General features: G+C 38.0%; 1 protein-coding gene across 1 annotated transcript; it reads left to right on the top strand.

Annotated features, from left to right (window-relative positions):
* The first annotated feature begins 11,248 nt into the window (after positions 1-11,248).
* Positions 11,249-11,653, top strand: LOC119038057 (histone H2A.V-like). Its single transcript, XM_037130469.2, has one exon. It carries the CDS (start codon positions 11,249-11,251, stop codon positions 11,651-11,653), a length of 405 nt encoding a protein of 134 aa, XP_036986364.2.
* Positions 11,654-11,870: the final 217 nt, after the last annotated feature.

Here is an 11,870-nt window from a genome sequence, read left to right as displayed (position 1 = left end):
TGAATGCGTTGAAAGAGTCTTCAAAAAAACTCACTGAAGCCTAATGCAGCCTCTCACAACAATGCCAGCTGGTACAGAAGTGTTCCTAGAACACCTACCCAGCAAGAGAAGCCTGTACTACATAGGGACACCATCCAGAAGATAACTCCCGGTATTTTTGGTCCCCCCCTCATATAAACATCTGATCATTACATTATAGGTAATGTAATATGAAATGTAATAGTTCAATATCATCATTGAACTATGTGAAATTAATGCAATATTGCATGTCAACTGTAATTGAAAAATAAAGCTTAAAAATTTTGATAAAGAACAAAGCTGTTCTGTAGCCTGTCATGAAAAAATTTCCAATGATACTATAAAATAAAAATCATTTGTGTTAAACAGTAAATTTTTTAAAAAGAATTGTCAATACTTTGCTAGAATTCTGTAAACAAAGGTTTACAAAAATCAAGTAAATGCTTAATAAAGAAAAAGGTAGATTTAAAGCTGTAAAGCCCTGGCTGGTATAGCTCAGTGGATTGAGTGCCAGCCTGTGAGCCAAAGGATCATCAGTTTCAATTCCCAGTAAAGAAACATGCCTGGGTTGTAGGCCAGGTCACCAGTAGTGGACACACAAGAGGCAACCACACATTCATGTTTCTCTTCTTTTCCCACCCTTCTCCTGTCTAAATATAAATAAATAAAATCTTTAAAATTATTTTAAAAATAAAACTATAGCTGAAGAAAAAGGAGGAAGCCTCAGAAAGAATGCTAAATGAAATACAGGCAAGTCAACTATCAGATATTGAGTTCAAAGCAATGCTTATCAGGAAGCTGCATGAGCTCACAGTGAATTATCAGAAACTACAGGGAAACTACAATGAACTCGCTGAAAATTATATCAGTGTGAAAAAGGAAATAGAAACTATCAATAAGAGCCAAGAGGAAATAAAGAGTACAATTTCTGAAATGAAGAACACAGTAGAAAAAAATCAAAAGCAGGATAAATGAAGCAGAAGATCAGATCAGTGAGCTCAGGGGGGCAAAGTGGAAAAAAACACCCAGAAAGAGCAAGAAAAGGAAAACAGGTTCAGAAAGAATGAAGGGGGTTTAAGAGAAATAAAACACAATATGAATTGTAATAATTACCAATTTATAAAGATACCAGAAGGAGAAGAAGAAGAGCAAGGGATAGAAAACCTATTCAAAAAAGTAATGATGGAAAACTTCCCTAATATGATGAGAGAAAAAGTCACACAAATACAAGAAACACACAGAGTCCCAATCAAGAGGAACCCAAAGAGGCCCATTTCAAGACATATCATAAGAAAAATGGCAAAATCCCAAGACAAAGAGAGAACCTTAAAGGCAGCAAGAGAGGAAAAAATAGCATACAAGAAAACCCCAATAAGGTTAGCAAGTGACTTCTCAATGGAAATGCTCCAAGCCATAAGACAATGGCGAGAAACATTCCAACTAATGAAAACCAGAGGCCTACAACCAAGGCTACTTTACCCAGCAAGACTCTCAATCAAGAGGAAAGGCCAAATAAGGAGCTTTCCACACAAAGAAAGTCTAAAAGAATACACCTCCACCAAACCAGCTTTGCAAGACATGCTAAAGGAACTGCTTTAAGGAAAGGAAAGAAAAGAGATAGACAATGAGAAGCACAGGTATAAAAATGGCAATGAATAAGTACCTATCAATAATAACCTTAAACGTAAATGAATTAAATGCTCCAATCAAAAGACATATAATAGCTGAATGCATAAGAAAGCATAACCCACCCACATATGCTGCCTACAAGAGACCCATCTCAGGACAAAAGACCTACACAGACTGAATGTGAAGGGCTTGAAACAAATTTTCCAAGCAAATGGACAGGGAAAAAAAGCTGGGGTAACAATACTCATATCCAACAAAATAGACATAAAAAAGGACCATAAAGAGAGACCCAGAAGGTCCCTTCATAATATTCAAGGGAAGAATCCACCAAGAAGACATATGCATTGTAAATATATATGCACCCAATGTAGGGGAACTCAAATACATAAAGAAAATCCTAGAGGACTTCAAGAAAGATATCGACAGCAACACAATTATAGTAGGGGATTTTAACACCTCACTGTCAAAAACGGACAGAGCTTCCAAACAAAATATCAACAAAAGTATTGTGACCTAGATGAAATAGACTAAACTGATATACAGAGAGCCCTTCATCCCAAAGAAGCTAAATACACATTCTTCTCAAATGCAAATGGAATATTTTCAAAGATAGACCACATGATAGGACACAAAACAAGCCTCAACAAATTCAAGAAAATTGAAATTATACCAAGCATTTTCTCTGACCACAAGGGACTGAAACTAAAACCAACCCCAAGGGGGAAAAAAAAACCCAAACACTCAAAATTGTGGAGATTGAATAGCATGCTATTAAACAATGAATGAGTCAAGAATGAAATTAGGAAAGAAATCAAAACCTTTCTGGAAACAAATGAAAATGAACTCACCACAACCCAAAACCTATGTGACACAGCAAGGACAGTCCTGAGAGGGAAGTTCATAGCAATACAGACCTACCTAAAGAAGACAGAAACATTTCAAACAACCAACCTAATCCTACACCTGCAAGAGCTCAAGGAACAACAATAAAGACCGCCCAGAGCAAGTAGAAGGAAGGAAATAACCAAGATCAGAGCAGAATTAAATGACATAGAGATTGAAAGCACAACTGCAAGGATCAGTGAATCTAGGAGCTGTTTTTTTTAAAAGATAAACAAAATTGGCAAGTCTTTAAGCAGGCTCATCAAGGAAAAAAAGAGAGAGGACCCAAATACACACAATCAAAAGTGAAAGAGGAGAGATTATAACTGATATCGCAGAAATACAAAGGATTGTAAGATATTACTATACACTGTATGCCAAGAAATTTGAAAACCTAGGTGAAATGAACAAATTTCTAGAAAAAATATAATCTTCCAAAATTCAATGAAGAATCAGAGAGCCTGAATGGACCAATAACAGCATATGAAATTGAATCAGTAATCAAAAAACTCCTATCACACGAAAGCCCTGGACCAGATGGTTTCACAGGAGAATTCTACAAAGCATTGAAGGAAGAGCTAACCCCTATCCTTCACAGACTATTCAAAAAAATCCAAAATGATGGAAGACTCCAAAACTCTTTTTTATGAAGCCAGCATCATCCTATCCCCAAACCAGATAAAGACACAACAGAGAAAGAACACTTTAGGCCAATATCACTGATGAACATAGATGCTAAAACCCTCAACACAATATTGGCAAACCACATCCAACAATACAATAAAAAGATCATACACCATGACCAAGTGGGATTCATCCCAGGGATGCAAGGATTGTTCAACATTCACAGATCAATAAATGTAATACATCACATAAACTAAAGGAAAGGCAAAAATCACATGATCATATCAATAGCTGCATAAAAAGCATTTGATAAGCTACAGCACCCATTTATGATAAAAACACTCAGCAAAATGGGAATAGAGGGAGCATTCCTCAACATAATAAAGGCCATATATGAGAGACCTACAGCCAACATCATACTCAATGGGCAAAAACTAAAAGCTTTTCCACTGAGATCAAGAATAAGACAAGATTGTCCACTTTTACCACTTCTATTCACTATAGTATTACAAGTTTTAGCCACAGCGATCAGACATGAAAATAAAATAAAAGGCATCAAAATCGGAAAAGAGGAAACAAAACTGTCACTGTTTGCAGATGACATGAGTGTACATAAAAAATCCTAACGACTCCACCAAAAAACTGCTATATCTAATAAATGAATTTGGCAAAACAGTAGGATACAAAGTCAATAACCAGAAATCAAAGACATTTTTGTATACTAACAATGAAACAGCAGAAGCAAAAATCAAGAAAAAATCCCATTTGATATAGCAAAAAGAAAAATAAAATACCTAGGAATAAACCAAACCAAGGAGGTAAAAGACCTGTATGCAGAAAACTACACAACACTGAAGAAAAAAATCAAGGAAGACAAACAAATGGAAACATATACCATGTTTCATGGATCAGAATAATTAACATCATCAAAATGTCCATACTACCCAAAGCAACTTACAGATTCAATTGAATTTCTATTAAAGTACCAATGGCATATTTCACAGATATGGAACAAACATTTCAAAAATGAAACATAAGTGATCCCAAATAGCTGCAGCAATTTTCAGAAAGAAGAACTAAGTAGGAGGGATCGTAATACCTGATATCAAACTGTATTACATCAAACTGTAAGGCCACTGTAATCAAAACAGCCTAGTACTGGCATGAGAACAGACACATGGAACAGACCAATGGAACAGATTAGAAAGCCCAGAAATAAATCCAAATCTCTATGGTCACTTAATATTCAACAAAGGGGACAGAAGCATAAAATGGGGTAAAAATAGCCTCTTCAACAAATGATGTTGGGAGAGCTGGACAACTACATGCAAAAAAATGAAATTTGATCACCAACTTACACCATACACAAAAATTAATTTAAGGTGGATAAAAGACTTAAATATGAGCCATAACACCATTAAAGTCCTAGAGGACAACACAGGCAGGAAAATCTCAGATATTTCACTAAGCAGTATTTTCACTGATATGTCCCCTAGAGCAAGGGACATAAAAGAAAGAATAGACAAATAGGATATCATCAAAATGAAAAGCCTCTGCACGGCTAAAGAAAACAGTACTAAACTAAAAAGAGAACCAACCATATGGGAAAACATATTTGCCAATGATACCTCAGACAAGGGTTTAATCTCCAAAATAAATAAAGAACTCACACAACTCCATTTAGAAAGGCAAACAACCCAATTGAAAAATGGGCAAAGGACCTAAACAGACACTTCTCCAAGGAGGACATACAGAGGGCCCAGAGATATATGAAAAGATGTTCAGCATCACTAGCCATCAGAAAGATGCAAATTAAAACCACAATGAGATACCACTTCACACCAATGAGAGTGGCTATCATAAACAAATCAACAAACAATGAGTGGAGAAAATGTAGAGAGAAGGATACCCTGGGGCACTGTTAGTGGGAATGCAGACTTGTACAGGTACTGTGTAAAACAGTGTGGAATTTTTTCAGAAAACTAAAAATGGAATTACCTTTGACTAGCAATTCCACTGCTGGGATTATACTCTAAGAACTCTGAAACACCAATCCATAAGAACCTATGCACCCCAATGTTCACAGCAGCACAATTTACAATAGCCAAATGCTGGAAGCAACCTAAGTGCCCATCAGTAAGTGAATGAATCAAAAAACTATTGTACATTTACACGATGGAATATTATACAGCAAAAAGAAAAAGGAAGGAAGGAAGAAGGAAAGAACGGAGGGAGTGAGGGAAGAAGGGAGGAAGGGAGGGAGGAGGGAGGGAGAGAGAGGGATAGAAAGCAAGAAAGGAAGAGAGAGAGAGAGGAAGAAAGAAGAAAGAAGGAAGGAAGGAAGGAATCCCCATCCTTTGTGACAGCATGAATGGAACTGGAGAGCATTATGCTGAGTGAAATAAGCCAGGCAGTGAAAGGCAAATACCATATGATCTCACCTATAACTGGAAGCTAATCAACAAAACAAACAAGCAAGCAAAATATAACCAGAGACATTGAAATTAAGAACATACTGACAATAACCACAGGGGAGATGGGAGAGGATAATGGGGGAAAAGGTGAAAGGGTTTTCAGGAATATGTATAAAGGACACATGGATAAAACCAAAGAAGGGTAGGATCAAGGGTGGGAAGTGGGGATGGCTGGGGTGGGGAAGAATGGTGGGGTTGAAATGGAGACAACTACTTGAACAACAATTAAATAAATAAGAATAAATTAAAATTTTTAAAAGAAAGAAATTTTCATGATCATTCTTTACTTTGACTGCAGTTTCGGCTGATCCACATTTCTGTCTATGATCTTATATATAGTTTAGGATTAAATTCAGGCTTGACAAATAGCCATTTAAAAACACTATTGGATTCTTTTAAGTTTTATCCCTGAGACATCTGTCACTTCTTGCCTCCACTCCAACCACAAGGAGAGTCACTCCAATGACTGTGAAATGGAGTCTTCAGAAGTTCTTCATTTTCAAACTTGGAATCTGGAAGATTCCAATCCATGTTTTATTTCTTAATATTTTGATTTTTCACATAGTTGTACATTTGAAAAAGATTATTGATTGGGCTGTTTTACTCTTTTTACAATTTTTTTTCATCTTTAACTGAGGACATATTTTTCATTGTTTTTTATAGAGAGGGGGAAAGAGGAAGGGAGAGAAACATCAATGTCTGAGAGAAATATCAATCGGTTGCCTTCCCTATGCTCCCAGACCATGGAATGAAGCCATAACCTGTCCCGGAATCGAGCCTGCATACTTTAGGTTACAGGACAATGCTCCAATCATTTGAGCCACATTGGCCAGGGCATGGGCTCTTTATTTCTGACATCATTTTTGGGGAGATGCAGAAATAAATTTGTACCTGTTTTCGTAGTCAGTGTGTCAATCCATGTGATCAGGGTTCTTACAATTATTGTCCATTTCATATATTCTCTATATTACCCTCCCCCTGAGCCATGACAATTCTTTTCTGACACTTGTGAATGTTATTTTAAACTTTAGGTGTATTCTTTTAATTACAACATGAAAATCCTCCTGAATAATTCAATATTTCATGGTACCTAGAACATTAACTAAACCCTCTGGGTTTCCATGGCCTTGATTCAGACCTTTTAAAATGAGTGGTAGGATTCTTCACTCCCATCTGAGATATTGCTTTGTATTTTGATGATACATAATACAGCCTTTTCATTATTATAAGAGCTTTATTGAGATATAACTGACATACAATACCAGTCACATTTTAAGGTATGAAGTTCAATGTTTTTTAGTATATTCACAGAACTGTGCAACATCACTACAATCCATTTGAGCAGCCTTATATCTTCTCACCCCCTAAATACCTTACTCACTAGGAGACCATCACATTTTCCCTAAGTCCTCTATTTCTATGTATTGGCCTCTTTTGAACATTTTATATAAATTAAATGATGCAGTGTGAGGACTTTAGTGTCTGGTTTCTCTCACTTAGCATAAGGCTTTCAAGGTCCATCCATGTTGTAGCATGGATCAGTACTTCATTTATTTTTCATTACTGAATAATATTCCATTATATACACACAGCTTATTTACTTTCCAAATGATAGATATTTGGGTTGTTACCACTTTTTGGGTATTGTGAACAATGCATATTCGGGCAGAGACCCCTTCTCCTTGGCCAGGCCCCACAACTGTCAGAGAACTAACTGAACAGTATGGCTGTTCCCCCAGCATTGGGGAAACTCTGGGAAGCAGGGTCCTGGCCCAGCAACCCCTGCATGAGGAAGCAACCTTGGGATCCATGCCTGTGGCTACTCTCACCATTTTCTTTGTTAACACTGGAGGGGAGAGGGAAAGAGGGCTTCTAAGAACACAGGTGTCCACATCACCCAGATCCTACTTGGGTGACACCTGAAGTGACAGCCAAGGCAGGCTGGGAGGGACACAGAAATATATCTATGATATATTTCTTCATAGAAGGGTGGAAGCCTAACTTTGATGGGTACTAAATAACAAACACAGAGGAAAACCATTACAAACTTGGGGACAACCCAATGTGAGGGACACACCCCTTCCCACAGATCAACCTCGCCTCAGCAGTTAAAAATGTCCTTTCCTTTAGTTTCCATGAAGGTGATCTCAGACTGAGTTCTGGCCTTTCTCCTTTGTTGCAATAGTCTTGAACACAGGGGAGGGCAAAAGTAGGTTTACAGCAATGAGTATATGAAACAGTTTGTTCCTGTAAGTTTTTCTTTTGTGTAATAATTATAACCTGTCTTTTTGCAAAAACAACTGTAAACCTACTTGTGCCCATTCCTATAATATCCTCCTTGTATGTTCTTTCTATGCTGGAGCAGAAGAACAGAGATGGGGAGGCCAAAGGGCACATAAGGGTGGAGGTGAGATGATGCACGATGAGATCTTGCAGGGGAAAGTGCTCAGGGATCAAGGATTCTCCTTGACCAGCCTCTCAAGAGTGTCATCGGCTCCATGTGTTTGCACCGATCATGCATACTCCCATGGGCCCAAGACTGCACGTCTTGTATCTGCACTTCTTGTAGATGCACTATCATCTCAGAAGATCCAACACTGAGTTTCACTGCACCAAGCCTGCATCATAAAAGGTGGGTAAACATGTATGCACTCTCAAAACAAAAACAAAAACCTAAATTATAGTCAATGACCCAATTAGGGAATCAAAAGAAGTAGATAGATTCAAGAGACATTAAGGAAGCAGAATTAATAAGACTTGGCCATCAACTGGACATATGAAAAAAAGAAATGATTATTATAACCTGGATGGCCAGCATGCATGTACATACACACACAAAACAGAAAAGACATAATCACAGAAAACGAGTCACAGTGACAAATGTGTAACATCAAAAGACACAAGGCTCTCAAATTTAGCCAATCTATTCCTAATGGTAGCTCCATGCATATTCCAGAGATGCATGCATGAGCAATCATAGACCAGAAACCTCTGAATCATGCAATTAATGATTCAGATGCCATTCTGAATCATTCTGATGCCAGGATAATAAGTATGAACAAACCACTCATATAAAACTATTAATGGAGAGAAAAATACTTAGGTCATGGGCATTCTGGTCTGCATGATATTTATTTCATCACTTCCTAGATTATCAAAATACTAGTCCAGTGTATGCGTAAGACCACCACAACTTGATTCCTGTGACTCCATCTCCAGACTGAGTCCAGTCCACTCTGAGACCCTCTGGGAAGGATCAGGTTCCCAGATCTGCAAATAAATGACACCAGTTCTTTTCTATCCCAGGAACTCTAAGGGTGTTTACAGTTCCTGCTCCCTAAAAAGGCACCTTCTATTCCACTCTACTTTGTCTGGCTAACTCTAATTTTCCCTTTATAACTCCAGCTTCAAGGTAATTGTCTCCACTAAGCCTTCTCTCTTCTCTATATTTATCTGTCTTGATTATGTACAGCAATATGAAGTCAGGAACTTTGCATGTTCACCTCTGATTTCCTAACACCTAGCTCAGTGCCTGGACCATAACTTGTTCTGAAGTATGTTGAGAGAACAATACTAATCAAATTTATTTTTATACCTTTCCAGAGTGCCAAGAAAAATGCTTTGTACACAGATCAATAATTATTTGTTAAAAATATATATGACTAAATGTAACAAGTGTGTTCCTTCTTTTTATATTTCAAGGGAAAACACTTTAAATAATCATGATACCAGAGCCAAACAAATCCTAAGGAATCTCCAGGAAATAAAAATATGCAGATGTACCAAAAGGTTTTACAGAGTAAGTTCATATGGATTTTTAAAAACAAGGCAAGTGCTGTAGGGCTTTATTGTTAACTGGATCTGTCAATACTAATGCTGGAGAAGCCAATTCTGAAGCAAAATACCAGCATTTGTTTCCCAAACACTGATTAAAACAAATATTTTTCAGTTGCCATAGCTTTTGGGTCTATTTTTGACATTCACCCTGAGTGTAGCAAATAATATGGAAACTCTGGCTCCTTTCATTGCTGTTTGACATCTAGGAACCTAACCTAACTAATGAGTCAAAAAAACACCAGCTTCACAACCACAAAAGGTAACTTTCCTTGGTTCCAGGCAGCTAACTCCAGCACTCTCTTCATGAGAATTTGTCATATCTGCTGGTGGCATGGGCTTTAAAATTGAACACAGCCTCTATAGGATTTTTTTAAACACATTTTTAAAATTTTAAACACTTTATTTATTTATCTTTAGAGGGGAAAGAAAGGAGAGAAGGAGAGAAATATCGATGTATGGTTGCCTCTTGTGCGTCCCTGCTGGGAATTGGCCTGCAACCCAGGCATGCACCCTGACTGGGAATCAAACCGTGATGCTTTGGTTCACAGGCCCATGCTCAATCCACCAAGTTTCACCAGCCAGGTCTATAGAATTTTCTATGTTCACTATCATGTCATCTGCAAACAATGAGAGTTTTGCTTCCTGAACAGACATTTCTCTAAGGAGGATACAGAGAGCACCCAGATACATATGAAAGGATGCTCAGCATCACTAGCCATCAGAGAGATGCAAATTAAAACCACAATGAGATACCACTTCACACCAGTGAGAATGGCTATCATAAGCAAATCAACAAACAAGTGCTGGCAAGATTGTAGAGAAAAGGGAACCCTAGTACACTGTTGTTGGAAATGCAGACTATGGAAAACAGTATGGAATTTCCTCAGAAAACTAAAAATGAAACTGCCTTTGACCTGGCAATTTCACTACTGGGATTATACCCTAAGAACTCTGAACCACAAATGCATAAGAACCTATGTACCCCAATGTTCATAGCAGCACAATTTACAATAGCCAAGTGCTAGAAATAGCCTAAGTGCTAGAAATAGCCTAAGTGCCCATCAGTAAATGAGTGGATCAAAAACTGTGGTACATTTACACAATGGAATACTAAGCAGCAGAAAGAAAGAAGGAACCCCTATCCTACACAACAGCAGGGATGGAACTGGAGGGTATTGTGGAGAGTATTAAGTGAAATAAGCCAGGCTTTGAAAGAAAAATACCATATGGTGTCATCCATAAGTGGACCCTAATCAACAAAACAAACAAATGAGCAAAATAGAACCAGAGACATGGAAATAAAGAACAAACCAACAGTAACCAGAGGGAAGGTGGGAGGGGATAACAGGGAAAGAAGAGGGTCATCAAAGAACATGTATAAAGGACACATGCACAAAGCCAAAGGCAGGCAGGATCAAGGGTGGTTGGTGGGGATGGCTGGGGTGGGGGCGAATGACTGGGGGGAAGGGGTAATAAATAAATAAATAAATAAATAAATAAATAAATAAATAAAAAGTTTTTAAAAAAACTAAATTGAACACTGCCTCAAAGTAGCCTGCAATTTTGTAATCTAGTTAAAATCAGACTAAGCCCTATGTCAATGCATAAAAGCACTAACAATATCTCTTTGGTAATGTGTATAGCCCTATATATTTTTATTTTTCATTCATAGAGGTTTAAGGGTTGTTAAGAGGTTTAAGGGCTTCAGTTATGCCAGCGCTGGCTGTTGGTGCTGCAGAAGCAGCAGCATCTTAGCAAAAGCGAAGATGGGAGCAGTGGATACCATGGCTAGAGGCAAAGCTGAGGATAGTGGAAAGGCCAAGAGTAAGGCAGCATCATACCCTTGGGTAAGAGGCCTAGGCTACAGGGGCCATATCCACAGACATTTGAAGAATCACAACAGAATCCACAAAAGGGTCAGTGCCACCACGGCTGTGTTCAGTGCTGCAAGTTGGGAGGACCTCACTGCCAAGGTGCTGGAGCTGGCAGGTAGTACTTTCAAGGATCTCAAAGCAAAGATGTTCACTCGGTGTTACTTGCAGCTTGCAATCCGTGTCGATGAAAAGTTGGATTCTCTAATCAAGGCCACCATAGCTGGGGGTGGTTGGATTCCTCATATCCACAAGTGTCTGAATGGAAAAAAGAGACAGCCCAAAACTGCCCTCTTCCTCCTCGTTATTGAACTGTAACTGGGACGGAAGAAATAACAGGGGTAAATGGAATTTTAAAAACAGTTAAACGGAAAAGCAGACAATTACTGTAGATCTGGGAAAGGAAACATTTGTACGTTCTTAGATTTGAAGTCTGATTTGCAAAAAAGCTTTTTGGGTGGCAGCAGTTGTATGTTGATTGGCTGGATTTTTCCCATGGGTTTTATAAAAAGAATTGATAAACCATTTTTTTGCA

This window comes from Artibeus jamaicensis, unplaced genomic scaffold, assembly GCF_021234435.1.
Source record: "Artibeus jamaicensis isolate MK-2021 breed Jamaican fruit bat unplaced genomic scaffold, CSHL_Jam_final contig_585, whole genome shotgun sequence".
NCBI lineage: Eukaryota > Metazoa > Chordata > Mammalia > Chiroptera > Phyllostomidae > Artibeus > Artibeus jamaicensis.
Note: the sequence above shows the minus strand (reverse complement) of the source record. Positions and strands in the feature narration are given on the sequence as shown.

Excerpts from the sequence above, each read along its gene's own strand:
- LOC119038057 (XM_037130469.2), top strand. The coding sequence starts at position 11,249 with ATGGCTAGAGGCAAAGCTGAGGATAGTGGAAAGGCCAAGAGTAAGGCA.